The 21371-nt window shown below is 40.8% G+C and overlaps 2 protein-coding genes across 2 annotated transcripts in view; both read left to right on the forward strand.

Moving 5' to 3' along the window:
- The window catches only part of WNK3 (WNK lysine deficient protein kinase 3), an 81228-nt gene extending 72041 nt beyond the window's left edge, over nt 1–9187 (forward strand). The window contains 4 exon segments of the mRNA XM_032210791.1: nt 3065–3276; nt 3731–3832; nt 4364–4563; nt 8059–9187. Of these exon segments, the coding sequence (XP_032066682.1) occupies nt 3065–3276; nt 3731–3832; nt 4364–4563; nt 8059–8388 (844 nt within the window). The 3' untranslated portion in view covers nt 8389–9187.
- A 7977-nt stretch (nt 9188–17164) lies between these two features.
- FAM120C (family with sequence similarity 120C) overlaps nt 17165–21371 on the forward strand; it is a 35577-nt gene continuing 31370 nt past the window's right edge. Inside the window, exon 1 of the mRNA XM_032209334.1 lies at nt 17165–18307. Within this exon, the coding sequence (XP_032065225.1) occupies nt 17711–18307 (597 nt within the window). The 5' untranslated portion in view covers nt 17165–17710. The remainder of the gene's footprint in view (nt 18308–21371) is intronic.

A 21371-nucleotide genomic window follows, 5' to 3' on the forward strand; every position in this document is an offset into this window, starting at 1 on the left:
GGCGGCAGCGTCACACAGACTGTGGAAGGAGGGGGAGGAGGAGGGAACCAAAGAGAGCTTTTACCGAGTCTGCGCCCCACAGCCAGGACCGTCCTGGCGCCTCCAGCCGCGTTTCTTCCTGCAAAGCCCTTCGGGCAACCCGAGAGTTCCGCTTGACGCCAGAAGGGCTTTGCAGGAAGAAACGCGGCGTTTCTTCCTGCAAAGCCCTTCTGGCGCCAAAAGGAACTCTCGGGTTGCCGAAGGGCTTTGCGGGGAAGAAACGCGGCTTGAGGCGCAAGGACGGTCCTGGCTGTGGGGCGCAGACTCGGTAAAAGCCTCTCTTTGGGTCCCTCCTCCTCCCCCTCCTCCTCCTCCTCCTCCTCCTCCTCCTTCTTTCTGGAGCCCCTTCCTCAAAGATTTGGTACCAAAGCAATGGCGGTGAGGAAGTTGTGTCTTTTGGATTTTGCACTGTTGTCTTTTCAATGGTTCTCAGACTGGTTGAACCTTTAGCAGCTGGGGTGATATTCTTACTGTTAAGGTTACAATTGGATGTGTTGGACAAATCTTAAAAGATGAAACTTTTATTAAAACGTTTGACTTAACTAAAAACGTCTTCCTTTTTCTTCTTCTTCTTAAATATGATTTATTTATTTATTTTTACTTCAGAAGTTTGATGACCGTTGTACAAACTAATCCAACCTAAATGTAGAGGAGGAGAAGAAGGGGGGGGATTTAAAAAGAGCAGAGGAAAAGAAAAGAAGCATGAAGAAAACTAAAGAAAGGGATGGGAGGGAGGGAAGGAAGGAAGGCACTTTATGTTGAGGAGTTAATGTTATAATTCATGTTCTAATGTTATAAATTTTAATCCAACATTAAGTTCCGAGCTTCCAAGTCATTTATTTTTAATGAAAAAAATTTTTACTCAAATTTTTGTGTTAAAATGGGGGATGCGTGTTATACGCCGGTGCGTGTTATACGCCGATAAATACGGTATTTTAAAACGCTACCTGTGCATCAAGACAAGTATGTGTGAAAGAAACCACAGTTACTTTTCTGTGAGGGAGTGTGTCAGCCATAGAGTATTTCTTACAAAGAATTTTAATCAAACTGGAAATGTATTTTAATAAATGAGATTACATCATCTAATTAGTGAGTTCAGTATTGCATCCCTAGTTACAGCATGTAATTGAACCATTCAATACTACAAAGGAAGAAATAATATATGACTAAACTGGCACATTAGTTCCATAACTTATATTTTCTAGCTAAAACAGAACAGTAAATCCTCTGCATAAAAAAGAACAGAATAGAGCAAAAGAACAACTAGTTCCAACATCACTGGAATCACAAGATGCCCACTAATCATGACTACAATGGTGGGCAATATAGATACAAAGCCAATCCATTCTCTCTCCCAGGGGATTCCGTTATTCTTACATTATTCTGCAAGAAATGCCTTGCAGCAGGTAAAGTAGAGGGAGCTCCTGAGTTTTGAAATCACACAGTGGGCTGCTTCTATCCATTGTCCGGGGGCACGATGGCTCAGCGTTTAAAGATGCTGAGCTTGTCAACTGGAAAGCTGACAGCCCAGGTTCGGGACCTGAGCACTACACAACGAGTGACTTGTCATTACTTGCCCCAGCTCCTGCCCACCTAGCAGTTTGAAAGCATGCAAATGCGAGTAGATAAATAGGTACTTCGGTGGGAAGGTAACAACGTTCCGTGAGCCTTGGCATGTAGTCATGATGGCCACATGACCAGGGAAGTGCCTTCAGGCAATGCTGGCTTCCTTGATTAAGAAACAGGGATGAGCACTGCCCCTAGAGTCAAAACACCGGACAAGGGAAACCTTTACCTTTATCTATTGTCAGAACTAAGAGAAGAGATACTAAGAAGCATTTGTATTCCTTTAGAGAGACTGCAGAAAATGCTGTAACCTGGAGATACAACTTGCTTATTACACACAAGGATTCTTAGATTTATAATGTTCTGTGAGGCAGAAAAGTTATTATGAGCATAATTTATATAATCTTTCCAGATCTGATAAAATATGATTCATTCCTTTGAAAAGTCATTGTTTGAATTTTATTAATTTTTCCATAAGAGAAACTTAGCATGCTTTTGCATACCAGTTATTCATTGAGAAGTTGCCTAGAATTGAGCAATTCTCAATTTTGTAGCCAGGAGTAAGAATGCAATAAGGATATTTCTGCTTAGTTTACAACTATCTCCCTGGTAAAAGATAAAGGTAAAGGGTTCCCTTGTCCACTCATCGCTGACTCTAGGGGGTGGTGATCCTCTCCATTTTCTAGCCAAGGGAATTAGCATTGTCAGAAAACGCTTCCATGGTCATGTGGCCAGCATGACTATACACTGAGGTGCATGGAATACTGTTACTTTCCCACCAAAGTGGTACCTATTTATCTACTTGCATAGGCATGCTTTTGAACTGCTCAGTTGGCAGGAGCTGGGGCAAGAACCGCAGTTCGCACCGTCATGCAGTGCTTGGGTCTTAAACTGTCAACCTCCTGGTCAACAGTTTTGAGACCCAAGTATCAGGTGACAAGATAAACTGCCATTCTTGCCTCAGCCACCTGCCCATCTAGCAGTTCTAGGTAATAACCCCATTTCTAGAATACCTTCTACTTTTGCTTAGTTGCTCTTCTGACCTCTTTGAATGTTGTCCTCCACTAAGGTACCACTTTCACAAGTCCTCCACATATGAAAAAAAATGTTCCCTTCTGATTGCAACCCCTCCAGCATTTGATGAAGGTTCTTAAAATATCATAGTGGAAAAGGGGAGGAAAAGTACTGTTTCCCCAAAGTAAGTTTGGGGATTGGGATCCCTTCTCCAGCATTCCTGCCTCCAGGGGATGGGCTCATCCCGTGCAATAGTATGTCATGAAACATCTCCCCCTCGTAACTTGAGGAAACCCAAGCAAGCTGAGAGTAAAGAGGCCATTGGCCTGAGCTAGATCGTTTCCCGCTCCCTGCTTTCCAGTGGGAGGTGACTGTTGAGGTGAAAGGGTAACTGAGAACTTAACGTCTTGCCAAGGTTTTCTTCTTTTCCTCTGTTTCCATGAAGGCACATCCAGGAAGTAGTCAGCCTGCAAGCTCAACAGAACAGGGAGTTGCAGGAGCTATATGAACGTCTTCGCTCCATCAAAGATAGCAGGTCAGAATCCTCTGACCTCTCCCTGCAACTGTCATCCCCACGGCGGCCTAAATCTTTCAAAAGCAAGCTGCGCAGCCGGCCACAATCTCACTCTCATGTCGACAATGGCATTGTTGCTGCTGGTAAGGAAATGCAAGTGGGAGCCATACACAAAGCTAGGGGCCTTTTTGAGGATTGGCCAGGGGTTTCCTAATTCAGAACAAAAAAGTTGAATTCACTAGTCTGACGAATCCCTAGGATTTCATGTTGTTTGTCAAGGTTATGTCTGCCAACTCAAAACTCTTTAAGACTTTCCTGTTTGCCGTTTGGCTTTCTGCCCTTTTCCTCCAGTGAACTAAGACTGTTTTCAGCCTAATTTTCCTAAACAGATCTAGGCATATTAGAATTACTTTATTGTCATTGTAAGTATATATACAGTATACCCATACAACAAAATTCACATAACACCTAGAGACCAGGCCCAACTAGGCTCAATGATTCTGAATGCAATCCATGCCTTCATCCCCACACCCAGCCTACTGCATATGCTGTTTTAGTTGCTTCTGATGGTTTGTCTCTCCCTTCTCTGCCACCCAGAATGCTGTTGTGCAACCACTGCTGCCTCTGTGATTGACTATCAGTTGAGCATTCAAGCCCATTTGCTGCATCAAAGCTGTTCACAAGCAGAAACTAACCAAGGTATTTGCAAATATTCAAGGGCAATTCAGATGCTACACTTGCTTTCTTATTGTGATTTCCCTCATCTTCTTCACATAGAAATATATCACAGATATTTCCATATTTTAGTAGACATACTATTCTGCTACTTCTAGTTTGTAAGTTATTTAAAGTTCCCACTTTAAATAGGCAGAATGGATACATGGGTAGAAGGAGTCTGCCTGTAGGTCATCATGACATATTATATAGCTGAAATTGGTATGATATTCTCTTTCTTTGGGAGATTTGGGAAAGTTTTACGGATGGAAGTGCAAGATTTTGAGAAGATTAAATGCTCTCCTTACCTCACTTAAAACCACCCAGTCGTTACCCCAATGTAAAAATGGGCAAATGTGTTCAGCCCACCTCTTTGGATGATAGTATCATATTGGAAGATCTTTTCCAGATCACAGATAGGTCAAGAAGTTGTCAAGAATTTGTTTGTCACCCAGGTTCAATGTTTTGATACAACTGCTTGAAGAATACCCTCTAAATACATTTGCTCCTCCTTAGAACAACTCTGCATCGTGAGTAGCACTGCCTCTTGTCAGCAGACAACCAGTAAAAAAGGAATGTTCACGGATGATTTGCATAAACTGGTGGATGACTGGACTAAAGAAAAGGTGGGAAATTCCCTCATCAAGCCAAGTCTCAATCAAATCAAACAGAACAAGCACCGGCTGGATACTGACAGCTGGAGCAAAGTATATGAGGTAAGAGGTCTTTACATATAACAGAGGTGTCAAAGTGGTGAAAGGAAAAAAATATGTTGTGATAGGTCACATGACGGCAACATGGTGCGGCAAGTTTGACACCCATGACATACAAGGCTTAGAATTTGTGATGTATTAGATTCACCTTTCTCAATCTGGTACCTTCCAGATATCCTGGGTTTATAACTTCCCAAATTCCCAACCGCTGCAGTCAAAGAGAAATCTGGAAATCGCAATTATTCTCCCCTAATTCAAAGGAGTCTGGTACGGTATTGGCTATAGTAGATACCCTTCAGTGTAAATTTGCACTGTTGATGACCTACAGTGTAATTTGATCTTCATTTAATTGTAGATGAACTTCATTTATAACTAGAATTAGGAACTCACAAGTAAAATCTACCACAGAACGGTAAGTGTTTTAGAGTAGCCAAAACAGTTTGTGAAATTTTGTGGCATGACCTGAAACAAGTTGTTCAGCTTCCAGATACCTTCAAGTAAATGTGCAAAATTAATCAAGAGGCACAGAAAACATTTGTTTGGAGTCAATACATACAAAGTACCACTAGTTAATAAATGGAAAGCACACATTTTCCCAGGAAAAATGGTGAATGTTGCTTCAATGTTTTGAAGCACAATGTAAAGCTACAACACTGTTTTGTATGTGGTCTGTTTAACTATCTTATAATAATGTTACCCAAGATTCATCTACCTACTAATAAATAGGTAGATGACTCTTGGGTCACATTATTAGTTTAGTTTAGTTTTATTGATCTTGTATGCCGCCCACTCCCGAAGGACTCCGGGCGGCTTACAATAAAACAAGGGAAGGGGATAATACACAAAACAACATATTAAAATACACAACAGTCACAATTTCCGAGGGGCTGGATATTTCGAAAGCCCCCCGGCCTGCTGGAGCAGCCAGGACTTAACGGCTTTGCGGAAGGCCGGGAGGGTAGTAAGGGTCCGGAACTCCACAGGGAGATTGTTCCAGAGGGCTGGAGCTGCGACAGAGAAGGCTCTCCCCCGGGGAGTCACCAGCCAACATTGGCTGGCAGATGGGATCCGGAGAAGACCTAACCTGTGTGATCTAATCGGTCTATGGGAGGTGATCGGCAGGAGGCGGTCTCTCACGTACCCAGGTCCGATGCCATGAAGGGCTTTATAGGTAACGACCAGCGCCTTGAAGCGGATCCGGAGACTAATGGGTAACCAGTGCAGCTCACGGAGGATAGGTGTGACGTGGGTGTACCTGGGTGCACCCACGATCGCTCGCGCGGCTGCGTTCTGGACCAGCTGGAGTCTTCGAACACTCTTCAAGGCAGCCCCATGTAGAGCGCATTACAGTAATCCAGTCTTGAGGTCACAAGGGCGTGAGTGACTGTCTGAAGGGCCTCCCGATCCAGGTAGGGTCGCAATTGGTGCACCAGGCGAACCTGGGCAAAGGTCCCCCTGGTCACAGCTGACAAATGGTGTTCTAAAGCCAGCTGAGGATCCAGGAGGATTCCCAAATTGCGAACCCTCTCTGAGGGGCGTATAATTTCACCCCCCAGCCTGAGAGATGGAATATTTGGCCAATCTTTGGGAGGCAACATCAGTAGCCACTCGGTCTTATCTGGATTGAGTGCCAACTTGTTTACTCCCATCCAGACCCTAACAGCCTCCAGGCACTGGCACATCACTTCTACTGCTTTGCTGAGTTGGCACGGGGTGGACAGATACAACTGCGTATCGTCCGCATATTGGTGATACTTAATCCCGTGCCGGCGTATGATCTCACCCAGCGGCTTCATGTAGATCTTAAATAGGGGGGACAGGACCGAACCCTGTGGCACCCCATAATTGAAGGGCCTTCTGGTCGACCTCTGCCCTCCAACCAACACCGACTGCGACTTGTCTGAGAGGTAGGAGGAGAACCACCGGAGGACGGTGCCTCCCACTCCCACCTCTTGCAACCGTCGCAGAAGGATACCATGGTCGATGGTATCGAAGGCCGCTGAGAGGTCAAGGAGCACAAGGATAGAGGGGTGACCCCTATCCCTTGCTCGCCAGAGATCATCGATCAGCACGACCAAAGCTGTTTCCGTGCTGTAACCAGGCCTGAAACCCGACTGAAAGGGATCCAGATAATCGGTTTCATCCAAGGACCGTCGGAGTTGAGAGGCCACCACTTTCTCAACAACCTTCCCAACAAAGGGCAGGTTGGAGACTGGACGATAGTTGCTCAAAATGGCTGGGTCCAGAGATGGTTTCTTCAGGAGTGGTCTCACCACTGCATCCTTTAGGAGGAGCGGGAAAGTTCCCTCCCGGAGAGAGGTGTTAACTATCATCCTGATCCAGCCGCGTGTCATCTCCCTGCTGGTCGAGACCATCCAGGAGGGGCACGGGTCCAGTATACAAGTGGAGGCACTCACCGCTCCCATGGCCTTGTCCTCTTCCTCAGGAGAAGCAAGTTGAAACTCAATCCATAAAGTATGCTCAAGACCTTCCCCCGGTACCTCAGCTGGTACCGTGCAATTGGAGTCCAGCTCTGTCCGAATCCGAGCGACTTTATCCGTTAAATACTGAACAAATTCCTCAGCTCTACCTTGTAAAGGGTCATCCGCATCCCTCCCTTTCAAGCGGGAGCGGGTTATTCTAAACAAGGCGGCTGGGCGCGATTATAAGATTATGTTTAATTCTAAAGGGTTCAAAAATTTTCTCTGATCTTTCTAAGGTAAATTAAAGTCATTGTCCTGATGGGATATTTTTAGACCCTTCACATATCTCTCTGATTAAACTATTTTCACTATCTTTGTTTTCTGAAGTTTTCTCATAAATGGCAGACAATCCATTCTAAGCATTAAGACTAGCTTGCTATTTTTCACCAGAGTTTACACTGGAGTCATCAAATGTACTTGATAAATTCAATCCTGTATATTCCCTAGATTGCTAGGGCTATATATTCTTCACAGTTTCACACCTAATACACCTCAGTGGCAGGGGGGCATAAAAAACATAAAAGACTTTCGACTTTCCAAAAATATCTAGTAGGTCCCTGTGGGGAAAAATGCTGGAATAGCTCTGATTCAACCAGGTTTTTCGGTTTTCTGTGATTTGCTGGATAGATCACAACCAGTGAGAGATTATTATGTTTTTTCTAAGTATATTGTCTCTGTTTAAAGTCCAGGTGCCCTACATGAATGGTATTGGAAAGGAGCGGTGTTGCACACAGCCTTATGTTATGGATAGCTCTGGGAATAGTGAACTGGGAGCAGGTACTTAGAAAGAAAATAGTGTTAATAGGTCTAGGATATTAGAAGCTGAAAGTGAAAATCTCCACTACATGGTAATGTTTGTTCAAATGTGTGCACCTTCCACTGCATCTTTGGTCCTCTTCTATGCCCTTCTGTTAGCAGATACTGTACTATTTAACATCACAAAGATGTGCCACAGACAGCTGTTGAGTGTATTTCCTTGCATTTAAAATAGTTTCTGTTTTCCCTTGTGTTTAAGACAACAACATCTACTGTGGGCTACACCTCCACATGGATTTCCTCACTTTCCCAGATCCGCGGGACTGTACCAGCTGCTTTACCCCAAGGACTTCCCCTGTCACCCTTTTCTGGCACACTATCGCCATATGGAATACCACATTTGTGCCAGTATAACACCATCGCAGGAACAACTTACCCAGTGCAATGGATGGGCATTTCTGGGACAACTCAACAATCTGTCGTGGTCCCTGCCCAGACAGTGGGACCCTTTCAACCAGGGATCAGCATGCCAGCATTTCCAGCATCGCCCGTGCAAAACCCAGCTCCCATTCCCCCAAGTCCCAAATGAAGATGGATAGCAAAAAAAAAGCTAGATATGGGGACTGTGCCTATCTCTCATGACTCCATTCCTCTGCCTTGCATTCTGCTGCCTGGATTTGGGGGTGAATTCCCCAGTGCAGTGATGTGGGAATGGTAGGAGATTGTCTTTGCATTCTCCTCTTTGAATACTTGATTTCATTTTCTTTAGGGAATTTTTTTAAGTACTTGAGAGAGCTTTGGCCTGTACATCTCTTTGTTCTTGAGATGAACAGCATGCCATGTGCTGCTTATTAATAAGCCTTCCCTATCATTCCTGCCCCATATCCCTTGTTTGCTTTTGTGACAACTGTTTTTTGAAGTTGGTAGTAACTCTTCTTGGATTATATACTTACTAGCATTTGAATTAATTTACAGAATGGAAGGGATCAGCAGAGAAGAGTGACATTTATATTTGCATTATTGTTATGTTTCGATTTAGTTTCATTGGCAGCTCGACTACAGGCTAACTAAGGTTTAAAAAAAAATGGATTATAGTTTGTTTAGTTGAATTCTATCGTAAACTCTTCCTTCCTCTGTCCCAGAGATAGGCCTTTTGGAAGTGAAGCACTGCTGAAAGAAGAGGCGTACAGTTGCTGCCTTCTCTTTGATTTGGGAAAGCTGTCCTGGACAATTCAGAACTATTTGTAGAATGCAACTAGATGTCCTTACACACACTATATTCCGTAGATACATTGGAATGTTGACCTGGTTTATTGTACCTGTGTTTGGGACTCTTTGAGGTTTTTTTAAAGCTTATTTTGCAGCTGATACAAATCTTATATTATGGAATGGGGTGGGGGAGGAGGTAGAATTGGAAAGGGTGGGAACTGGGGCTGGGGGACTATTGTGGGCCTTTTTTAAAACTTCTCCCATCTTGGTCATTTTCGTATCATTTGTGGTCCATATTCAACATTTTTTGAGTTGTTGGAAAATGATTATAAATTGAAACAGGGTCTAGTGCACATAGTTTTTGCATTTAATGGATTGCCTTACAGCAGATTAGTGAAATACAGTCTCTTAGTTTAGATGCCTAGTGTTGTTTCTCAGATCATTAAAGGTTTTAGTGTCTACTGAATTTGATTGCCAAGGTGCAAGATTAAGCAGTCCATCTTTACATTTACAAATTAAGAAAATTCTACATGTATGTATGGCAGTAAGGATATGGTGCTGGAATCCCATTTGGTAGGCTTTCTGTTTTTCAGTTACATCTAGTGCTGCTAATTGGATGTTATGCAAAGAAAAGTCTAAAATTTACCAGTTCAACATCCTTAAAAGATGTAAAAAATTGCTAAATAAAGAGACACCCTCCCTTGGAGGTATATATCTCATATAATCACTAATTTTATCAACTGCATTTCAGCTGCCATGTGAAGATTGCTGTTATGATTTCACCCTGATAGAGAATTAGCTTAGTTTAATAGTACATGTTTAACTTAATTGGCTGTGAATTATGAGGGAGGTCATAATTCACTGGAGCTAACATTTCTTGTTTTCTCTAATATATAATCAGTTTATCCCTTTCTTGTTGAAAATTGTATTCTTATGTGGACTCAGAGGTTGCTTCCTTCGTTGCAAGTCTTTCAAGCATTTGCTGTAATAACATCTAGCTCACTTTCCCCTTTATTAATCTGGAATGAAAATTGCCACACTTTATTTTAAATTCAGACTTAAATTATTGTCTTTTGGATATTATAAGATAGCTGCCATTTTTGCAGTTGTCTGATATTTTTAGCAAGCGATAGAAGGAGGCTTAATTTCATTAAAACCTCAAGTAGTTGAATTTTATCTAAAAGACCATGTTTAAATCTGAAATTAATGTACCATTGGTTTAATAGTATTGTGGCCAGGAATATCTGGGTTGCTGGAGATTATTTTATTTAAATCATTTTCAGACACCAGTTCCTTGTTGTCTTTTGTTTTATAAAACAGCATCTGTAGTCTTAGTGATATATTATAGACTATATTTCTCCCCTCTGCATTCTGGACAAAGATTCTGCTTCCATTTAATGCAGCCTCTTTGTTCTGCCTGCAAAGATTTGCAGTGCCTTGTAATGGATAATGTTAGTATCTTTTCAGATTTTTACTGGAAAGTTGAAAAAAAATAGTTATAGCCTTTTGATGCTTGAAAAGTACATTGCTGATTTGCAGCAGTAAAATCATATATACCTTAAAAGAAAGTTTCAGTTTGAAGAACTTAGGCAAGAACAGTGTTATTTTTTAAAAAGACATACATATGATTTGTGGGAAAATCAGTGGTGCATTTCCATGAGCAGAAACAGTTTCCACTCACAGAGCAGTTGAGAGATGATTATGCCTCTTCCTACAGCCCCATCTGTGCCTTTATAATCTGCTCCATAAGGAAGAGGGGGCATAAAGTGAGCAGACAACTGATCACATGACATTTGCTTCCATCTTTTAATTTTTTTCCCGCTTTAAAGTCTTCAAAATAAACTGTCAGCAATTCATTTTGACTTACTAGGAAAGCTTAAAATGTTGTATCCTAGTTTGCTGTTATGTAACTTAATGTTCATAAAAATGCAAGCTGCTAGGAAGTACCTGTGATGGTCTTAAAGGCTGGTTTATTTATATTAAGCAGCCCTGGCCCACTTAGCTCTCTCAGGCACACAAATATATGAATTGTGTTTCTGTTATGGAAATGTGGTGTAACACTGGTGCTTCTGTGCAATCCTGATTATTGAGTAAACCATAGAGTGTACTTCAGTGTTGGAGGGAAACCAGTGTAACAATAGTATCAGGGTTACATGGCTGCTGGTTTTCTGTAGAGGACAGGGTCAGTTTAAAGTGCTGTGTATTCATTGAATTTCTACCTTTCTTACTTCATAAAATAGCCTCTCCTTGCTGCTTCTCTCTTGATGGAATTTTGAAACCAGGGTATTCCCACTTGCAAAAAGCAATTTTGAAGAGAAAAATTGTACACCTCTTGCCTTGCCCCTGCTGTTTCTAATCCAATTCCCGATTTTCATGTAGAACTGGCGTAACCCATAATCTGATGTAGTTTGTCTCAGTTGAGAATTACAATATATATTGATCCTTTATTTAGAAAAATGTAAACATCACGAGCACAGACATGAGGCTTTATTTTATTATGTTAAAAAAAAAACCCTTCATTTATAACAAAACAGAAAACCCCGAAAATACCTCATTTAGGTCAAATTAGACTACATAAAAAAAATTAAAATCCTGCTTAAACTATTTAAAGTATGGAGCCTGGGACTTTTTAATATCAGGAAAGTGTACAACTGAACAACAGTAGGCTAGGGAAAATAAACCTTAATTTATGTGGATTAACTGTCAGATTTACATAGCCTCTTTCCTTCTTGGGTGGAATTCAGAAAGAACTTGGTATTGAAATGAAGCAGCAATTTGGCATAATACCCATTTTGCAAACAATGAGAACAGACCTGATTCCTATTTCCTATATGTGGGTAGCAAGGGTTGAGTGAAGGCAATGCCTCTTAAGTAAAACTTAGATACATATTTTGCATTTAGTCTTTTCTTCCCTTTGCTTTAATTAGAATTCTCTCAAAGAATCCAGAGTTTTACAGTTGACAGGAGAAGACTTTCTTTGAAGCCTTGAGGAGTTGGGAAATCCTTATGTGGCTTATCTTTCCACTGATAAGAGAAGGAAAGTGATATTCATGAAGTAACTTGTTTGACAGTTTGACGCCAAATCTATTCAAAACAGTACTATGCATCTGTGATTTCAGTTTAAGCTGGAATTGGATGCTAAGTGGTTGTCGCTGATAACAACATCCATACTTTCTCCTGCTTATTATTTTCAAAAGCCTTACCAATATAGAAGATATGATCTAACATAATTATAGTGTTGAGTTTCTTCATTTCAAGTGGAAAAGCATAATGAGATTGTGTTACACTGCGGGGGCAGGGAGAGATTGGAGTGGCATCCTTTTATAAAGTTTACTTCCTGTCTTCGGTGGCCAGAGTTCAGAGAACGTGACATGGCCAATGTGTTAACCGTGATGTGGATAGTAAATTACTCTGCCCCGAAAAGTCTCAAAATGCTTTGATTTCAAAAACTATGCAAACCCAGGCAATATTAGTATTACTACATCTTTAGTTTTGGGGAAAAGATGAGATATGTTGGATTGCCCCTTTCTCTGAAGCTACGTAAAGGCACCGACAATGGAGGAAACATACATAGTTATTATGTTTATATATTTTTGAGTCTCTGCATTTAATGTGAAACATTTACTGCCCAGTTTTTCTTCTCTTCCCTGTTGCTTTTTCATTGTTTCTCTCTTTGAAGCATGCACCCTCTTTAAAAGAAATCGAACTGTGAATTTGGTTTTGGGGGACGTTTTGGAAGGCACTTTTCTGCTGTGAAGCTTGAGCCTGAGCTTGTACGATATGAATGGAATGTATAATTTTAATAACTTTGTGAATTTTTAGTAGTGTTCAAACTGAATTGTTTTCTTTGTTGAAATTTCATGTTTCTTACCTACCTCATTTGTTAGTGCTGTTTAAATCTAGGCTGTGGCATAAACAATGTGTTCTACTGTTTCTGTCTGTTTAAATTGGATACAGTGTTTTGACACATACTTTTTCCTTTCAACCCCCCCCTCCCTTTTTTTGTAACTTGGCACAAGAGCTCATTCTGTTTACTGTTTTAAGGAGGATGTTTAATGTTCACAAAGATTTCACGTTTATCCATCAACTTGAGTATAACATGTCAGATGAATAAAAAGAACAGCTCCGTGCATTTTTTTCTAGTTATATTCCAACCAGTTACAGTAACTTAGCAAGGGGTGTGACCAACTGCCTCATCCGTCTTCCATTACCCAAGGTACCACCATCTAAGTGGGAAAAACAAGATTTTCTTTAGAAAAGAATTTCTCATGTTGATTGCTTGGAAGGATTGTAGATAAATTTCTTAGGTATTAGCTCTTAACTGAAGTTGATGGATCAATGGGAAAGAGACAATACAGGCTGTAGGTTTAGTCTAAAAAATTCCACTACAAATTCCTTTTATCTTGCTTTCTGCTAAGAATATTGTATTTTCTGTTTACATTAGCCTTAGATCCAAGTAAGATTTAATGCTAAAGACATGGGTTGCTGTTCAATCCTTGATACATCCTTATTGTTACAATTTGTGCTGACATTAAAGACTCGCATAAGAAGTATGTGTGTAAGAGGGAGAATATCAAACATGGATTCATGTCTTCGCAAAGTGTAAAGTATTAGATGTGTTTCACTGGCAAAGTGACTTTACACAGTGAATTTGGGAGACAAAACATGAAACCACATACAGGCAATAAAGTCATATGTTCCTTTTTAATTCTCAGACTCAAAAACATTACTATAAAAATTCTACTCATGTTTCCAGACTACATTTTCAAGTTAAACCAGTTGATTTAAGTATTAATTTTCAGTTTATGTCCAGTTGAACATTTCACTTTCAAAACTGATACAGCTAAAGGATAGAAAGACAAACTTGCTTTAGGGGATCAAACAAATTTTTATTATTTTTTCCTTAAAAAAAAAGGAATTGAGATAATTTTGAACAGCATAATTAACTCTCAGAAAAAAATACCATATTACATTTGTACAGCTGTTCCCAATATATACATTATGATTCTACTACTAGCTTCCTTAGAATTAAACTGCAATGAACAAGAGTCTTAGCCTATGTTTTTAACTAACTTCTTTGTGCACATACAAATGTCTCCTTCAAGTTAATGGAACTGAGCCAATTTAAATTAGCAGCGGTTATGGCATTTAGCATGCTGGAAGAACACCATCGTGCTTCTTAATACTTTTGTTCCTTCCATTACAATAATTATATCATTGGACACATTGCCTAAGTTGTCCATGTCATTATTTTCTTGATTGCTAGAGTAATATTGTTTGGAAAGCCAATTCTCACAGGAATACAGAAAGTTCCATATATTTTACAACATGGCAGACGGCTTTTCTGTAGTGGAATGATCCACATACCAAATACTAAGCAGCCTTCAGTAATAGGCAATGAATTACCGTACAAAATACTCTGTGGAAGTCTGAATATGTTGTTGCCTTTTAGACCTCCAGCAGATTCCTTGAGGCTATCTGTCAGCATTTTATAAGCTATTTTTTTTCTCTCTCATTTCAATTGACAAAAGATGGTAAGTGCAGGAGGGCACCCAGTGGGAAGAAAAATAGTATCTTTGAGAGTTGTAGAAATGTACATCCATGTTCTGTTATACATGAAGTTACGTACACGAACAGCTGGATAGTAGAGCAAACAGCTATGACTCTTACTGTCTCTTGCTCCTAGTTGCTGAGGAGGTAATTTACTTCCAGGTATCAGCTTCTGTTCTACCTTTTAAAGCATCCAAAGCAGGATGATGTTTGTGGCTCATTGTTATGGTTAATTTAGGCCACACAGTATCACTTACTAGTTGGTCTGGTGGTCACATTGGAGGTTCTGTGGTTCTAAAAATTCTAATACAGCAAAGGACTTCTCTATTTTAAAAAAAGGAACCTATTTGAAGAGAGCCTGTTTGTTCCCCCCCCCCCCCTTCTTTGCTGGAAATAACTGAGGAGCATGCGGGCCTAATGTATGGCAATATGATCAGGTATATCCTGTGAATAAATGTCTCCTTAGATTTACACACATTGGCAATGTTTCACTTTCGGAAATAGGAATTTTCTTATCTCTCTTACGTGAATTATATCTTAATGTAACATCATAGGACTTATTTTCAACCCATCAACTTGGCATTCAAGCTGAGATGTTTCTGACTGAACATAGAATGTGGGTGACCTTTTCATTATAACATGGATGAGGCATCCCATTCAGTTTTTTTTTAAAGAAAACATAGCCCTAAATCTTTATGGTAGAAAACGAATGTCTTTTATCAGCAGTTGTTTCATGTGTTTTTTTTAATTATTTTTGCAAGCTGTGAGTTGACTTCATTTGTACACAACCATTAACAAATATTTTTTTAAACTGTTACAAAGGAAAATAAAGGCTGTGTTGGGAAAAAAAATGCCTAGTCTTTGTTGTTAAAATAGGAAACACATTCAACATTTCTGAAACGTTTACAGTAGAAATCATACTTTTCTAAGGGTGTAATTGTACTTATTTATCCAAATTTACAAACTGTCATCAAAAAACAGGAAACAAATCACTACTTTTACCATGATGCCAATATGAACTAGACAAGATTAAATCTTAGTGGGTGATAGTGTGGGAGTTCACCCAAGGACCATTCTTGCAAGATTGTTGTTAAGGTGCTGCAAAGCCTTCAGTGCTTTTGTATACTCGATTTTTAAACCGAGTTCTATTCTAGATAGAATTTAGTAACTATTCTAGAATTTAGTTACACAACAGTAATAAAATGCATACATACTTCACTCATCACACTAATCAGTTATGGTTTGCAATCCCTAGTGACTTGAGTTTGTGCTACATGCAAACCAAACAATACGGGATTCCAGTAACACAGGCTAGATTCTTGGTGAAGTTAAGAAATCCCGAAGCAAACCAGATAGGAAGTCTTTGAATTTACTTAAGAATGGGTGACCCTGGGCAGGTCACTCACTCTCAGCACAACCCACCTTACAGGGTTGTTGCGGGGAGGAATAGGAGGAAGTATCTTATTCACCACAAGTTATTTATTTTTAAAAAAGGAATAAAAGTGGGATAAAAATCTAAAATTGAAGGATGGTGAAAAATCTGGAGGAACATGACGACATAGATTGAAGCAGGCATATTTAAAGTATTGAAGTCAGAAGCTATGAGGTGTACTAATGAGAACGATCTGTAATAACTGGTGGGTTTTGGCAATTCTGCCCTGTTTGTGTGGTTAGCGGCTTAAATAAAAAGTCCTCTCTCATACTGGTAAAGCTCTGGACCCTTGGGCAGCCTTCAACGTTAAAAGGTTACTACAATTATGAAAATACAGCGAAGGAGCTGTATAAGCGTTGAAACATTCACATTTAGCCAGAGCGCATCCTCCTGCTTCTGATATCAGCTGTTATTTAGGAAAACGCAAGTCAGTCGCAGGAACATTTTAAAGCAAATAGATTCATTCCCAAGGTCGTCTGGTACGGAGGAGTCCGGGGAAGTGGGGGGGGGGGATATAGAGCCGAGACGTGGCTGATTGTGCCGCCGGATCAAATGGCCTTCCGCGACGTGGTCGGAACAGAGCGACAACAGCCTTGGGCTCGGGGGTGGCGCTGGCATCGGCGGCTATTTTGCTCTGCTCTGGGTGGCCAGGTGGCGCCGGCTTCCTTTCCCGCGTTCGCAAAACGTGGCAGACGGCGCAAGGCTGATGAAAACCAGACCGCTCCGCCAGCCTCCGGTGAGGAGGGGAGTTTACGTCCGAGCAAGCGAGGCTGCGTGGGAGGATCGGTGGGTCCCGCGAGTTTTTAAGAAAAAGGAGGAGGGCTGCAATCATGTCACTCTTCCTTTTAACATGGCGGCCAGGAGGGCTCTCTGGGGACCAGCGAGGGAGGAGCCCCTTCTGAAACCCTGGGAAAGGGGTGACGGACTACATCTCCCGGCATGCTAAGCGCCTTGATAATATGGCGGAGGCGCAGCTCGAATGAATAGCTTGCCGTTCTTTTCCCCTTCTTAGGTGACTGCGTCTCTCTCATCCCGAGTGTAGAACTATGCCATGCTCTCGAGGGGCGGTAGAGGGCACCTACGTGGCAGAGACAAAAAAAAAATGGACGGATTTACGTGAATGCGCGGAGACTGCTGGAAGTTGTAGTATTTTCAAAGCCATGTTTGGAATCATTTTTTTTTTACTTCCGCACCTAGCATGTGGCCGTATATCGTCACGGAAGACGGGTTCTTTAAAAAAACATGGTGGACGTCTGAAGTCCTCGGGAGTTGTAGTTTTAATTTACTTTTTCCACCGCTTACGTCGACGTGACGGGGGATTCTTTTCTTTAATGGGACTACAAGCCCCATAAATCTATGCGACGCCAGGATACCGCGAAGAAAACTTTACAACATGGCGGCTCTTGCGTTCTTTCGGGACTTGTAGTCCCGCTCTGTGCTGACTAATAGATAGCGGATTAAAAACAAAACTACAACTCCCGGTCAGCTGCTGCCTAAACTGAGGAAAAGGAGGAGGCAAGAGGAGGAGGAGGAGGAGAAGAAGAAAGCTACAACATGGCGGTTGCATCCATTCCTGAGCCCTGGGAACTGTAAGAAGCGAAGCCCCAGGAGCTGGAGCAGCTTGGACTGTGCCAGGTCCTGGTTTCGGGGTGCCAGCCCCTCAGCCTCCCCTGCTTGGCCCAGTGGAAGAGGGCCGTATCCCCACCGTGCGTGCACAGCCATGGGGGTGCAAGGCTTCCAAGAGTTCGTGGAAAAGCGTTGCCCGGGGGCAGTGGTGCCCGTGGACCTCCTGAAACTGGCACGGGCTGTAGGGGGCCGTGGAGGCGGGCCCCCCGCCTACTGTAGCACCTTCCACCCATCAGCTGGCTACCCTCACCCTGCCGGGGCTGCGCCGGGGCTGGCACCCATGGTTGGTGGTTACCCACACTCCCAACATGCAGGGGGGTTGGCACCCCCAGCGCCATGCCCAGCTCGGCTTCTGGTGGATGCTGATTCCGCTTTGCAGCGTCTGTACGGTGGCTACCAGACAGACTGGGTGTGTGGGGGCCAGTGGAACGCCATGGTGGGTTACCTGGCTGCCCTTTCACAGGCTTGCCTCTACCAAGGTGGCCTGGAGTTAGCTGTCATCTTCAATGGAGGGCTTGGAAAGGAGAGGCTGCCCGAGTGGGCCAGGAAGGCTCAGGCTGAGAGACAGACAGCTCAGCTAATTGCAGGGCATGTGGGCAACAAAGGTACCCCGCCACCTCGAGCCTGGTTTCTTCCACCTGCCTGCTTGGGGCATTGTGTACGTCTGGCCATGATTCGATTCCGGGTTAAGGTAAGGTTCTATGGCAAATCTTGCATACTTTTATTGTGTCATTATAGGATTCTGTTTCTTCTGTGGGGACCATCTGTTTTGGATCTTGCATCTCTGCCTTTCTGTGTTACTCTAATGAGATGTAATTTTATCCATATTCCCAGTGAAGTATCGTTTCTTTGCAACCGCATTATTTGCAAGCTTCGTGCCATTTCAGATTTCTTTTGTTGCTTTCCCTGACTGGCATTTCTGAAGCATTCCTAACTTTAATTTCCTTCCTTAAATAAAATTATTCTTTAATAAAAAAATTTATTGTGTTTCAAATAGAAGTAGAAAAAGAATAAAAAGGCACAAAAAGACACAATAAAAATATATATCAAGTACTTTGAATTCTTTCAAAAAACAAAAAAATATATAAAGCAGACTTAGAATAACTTTATTGTCACTTTAAATGTACACTGATTGGCATACATTAAAATAAAATTAAGTATAATGTTGCAATAAACAAATATAATTCTATATACAATCATCTAATGTAAACACACACATATATAAATTTATATTCATGTCTAATTCATTTATATAGCTATGGTGTTTTTTAAACTTACTCTAGTTTGGTACAAATGAGTCCCATATTTCCACTAAATTTATCCATACAAATTTTATGTCTATATGCAATCTGTTCACAGCAGCAAGTGTAATTCAATCTTCATTCCTTATTTATGTTGCTGAAATCTCTGATGTCTGATTTTCAGTTGTCCTTCAGGCTATTTTCCAGTTCTGTTATGAAAAAAATAGCATCTGAATCAAAGTGCATATAAAAAATAAATATTGCAACTCTCTGAATGTGATCCATCCCCTTTCAAGTTCAGAGTTTAGCCTTCTAAAGGAATCTGTATAGCTTGATTTTGCTATCTTCTTCCATACAACCCATCTTTTTTAAAAATCATTTCAGCCTTTTGCCATTCTTAAATAATACGCTTTTGAAGATGAATGTTCCTTCTCTGAGCTTGAGGGTTGGTTTCCGAACGTTTTGTTATCAGGTCTAGATAACATCTTCAGCAGATTTAGGGAATGTCAGTTTTATTCTTTTTATAAGGACTTCAGGTGTGGGTGTGTCAAGTGAGGTTCTTGTGATGGGTCTAATAATATGCTTTCAAGCCACTCGTGAGCAGCTGTTTATCAAATTTATACCATTACTTTCTGAGTCACATGTTTAGATTATAAGCCTGGCATAGTGTGTCTTTTCTCCATGACATGCTAATAACAAAACTGCCCCTTCATTTTTAAGGTGTAAGATTATTTTTTCCTTCAGAATGAGTGTTAATGTTTTTGAAGCTGCAGTGATTGGTATTCATTTTACATTCATTTGAAAGAAACATATGTATTAATTCAAAGCTGTGCAGAACAGACCTCAGCATAAGAATTCTTCTATGTAGTGTGTGTGTGTGAGAGAGAGAGAGAGAGAGACTTTTTTGGGCAAAACTAATGACAAGACTGCATCATATGTTTAAATATATCCTGAACACTTAGGGGCTTAAGAAAAGCAAAATATCATTTTGTAATTTTTCTTTCCAACTGAACTAAAATGGTTTTTATTTTCTTAGCCAGAAAGTCTTGAAATATTCATGTTTTGAATAAGAATAGTATATAATGATAACATCCAGTAAGATTCCATTGTGGGGGAAAATACGTTCTGCAGTAACTAGTAATCATGAGGATTAATATCCACACTTTTTAAACTTACCACAGCTCTGCTGTAAAATAATTGTTACATTACACAGCTTCATCAGATATTTTGTTATACAGTACGGGGAATTTATTTATACCTCTTCTTCAGAAAAGTTATATTCTGCCCACTTCTGAATTATTCCAATCAGCTTACTATACAAACATTTTTTTAAAAAAACAGGACAAGTTTTTTTTTAAACTCCTTAAGAGGCTGTGTTAAAAGAATAGGTTTTTAATCCACCTCTGTAGTATAATTGGGAGGGGCTTAACTTCGGCAGGTTTATTCCCCATCATGCACACTTATGTTTTTCCTGTTGATGTCAGATATATTAATGGTGGGACTTGAAAAAAGATTTGCTTATAAAAGCCTTGTCAGTATAAAAAGTACTGTAGCCAATTCTGTCAGAAACATAAACTTGTGAGGCTTTTGTATGTCAGAAAGCTTTTGGATTATCATAGTTTCCTCTTCCCCCTCCTGCTCCTTTCCTGCAGCATGGGATATAACAGCAACACACTCAAGAAAAACAAAGAATTACAGATTGCTTTACCTTCTAGAATAATTTTAATGTTGTACGTGAACATGCTGACTGGAATTCTCATCTTTAGTAAATTGGGAAGAGTCAACTGACATGCTCTGGAATAGTCTTATTGTTTCTGGTAAGCTGCAAAAGAATAAGAGGCTTGATTGAAGGGAGAGCTGAGATGCTGTTATCCAAGGTGTGCTGCAGGAGAAAAAAAAGAGGAAATTAAATAGAAAGTTAGCATCAAATGCGGAAGGGGTGATGGAAATAAGTATGAGCTTGGCCTAAGAAATCTGGTATGAGAGGGAGCTGGCTAATCCTTGCCCCTTGGCCACAACTCAGTTAATGATCATAAGCAGGTGAGGTGCCTACTTCTGTTTTTCAACAACTCAATAAGGTTAGAAGATGACAAAATATATCATTGCAGAACAGGTGTATCGTAGAAGATGTTTGTTAAATCATGAACATTCCAGATTTTTTTCTTTCTCTCACATATATATACACACACCTTAAAATTTAGATGTAAAGCAAGTAAAGGCAAGACTAAAGTCCAGCATTTAGGCCTTATATACTCTTATATGTTATCAGGCCTTTCTAAGGGCTGATCCAGCAAGTTTTTTAACATTTAAAGAATACCAGTGCTGCAGAATCACATGCCCAAGGGGAGTTGGAGTTTCACTGTCTTCACAAATTAAACCCAGACACACTGTAAATCCTATCATTTATGTGCCGACAGATATTATTGACTTATACTCTCAGTGAATATGTCATCCTAATTAGTTTCTGTCATATAGTTATCTATAACCTACTTAAGGCCAAATGTGAATTTGCAA

This window comes from Thamnophis elegans, chromosome 2 (genome assembly GCF_009769535.1).
Source record: "Thamnophis elegans isolate rThaEle1 chromosome 2, rThaEle1.pri, whole genome shotgun sequence".
Taxonomy (NCBI): domain Eukaryota; kingdom Metazoa; phylum Chordata; class Lepidosauria; order Squamata; family Colubridae; genus Thamnophis; species Thamnophis elegans.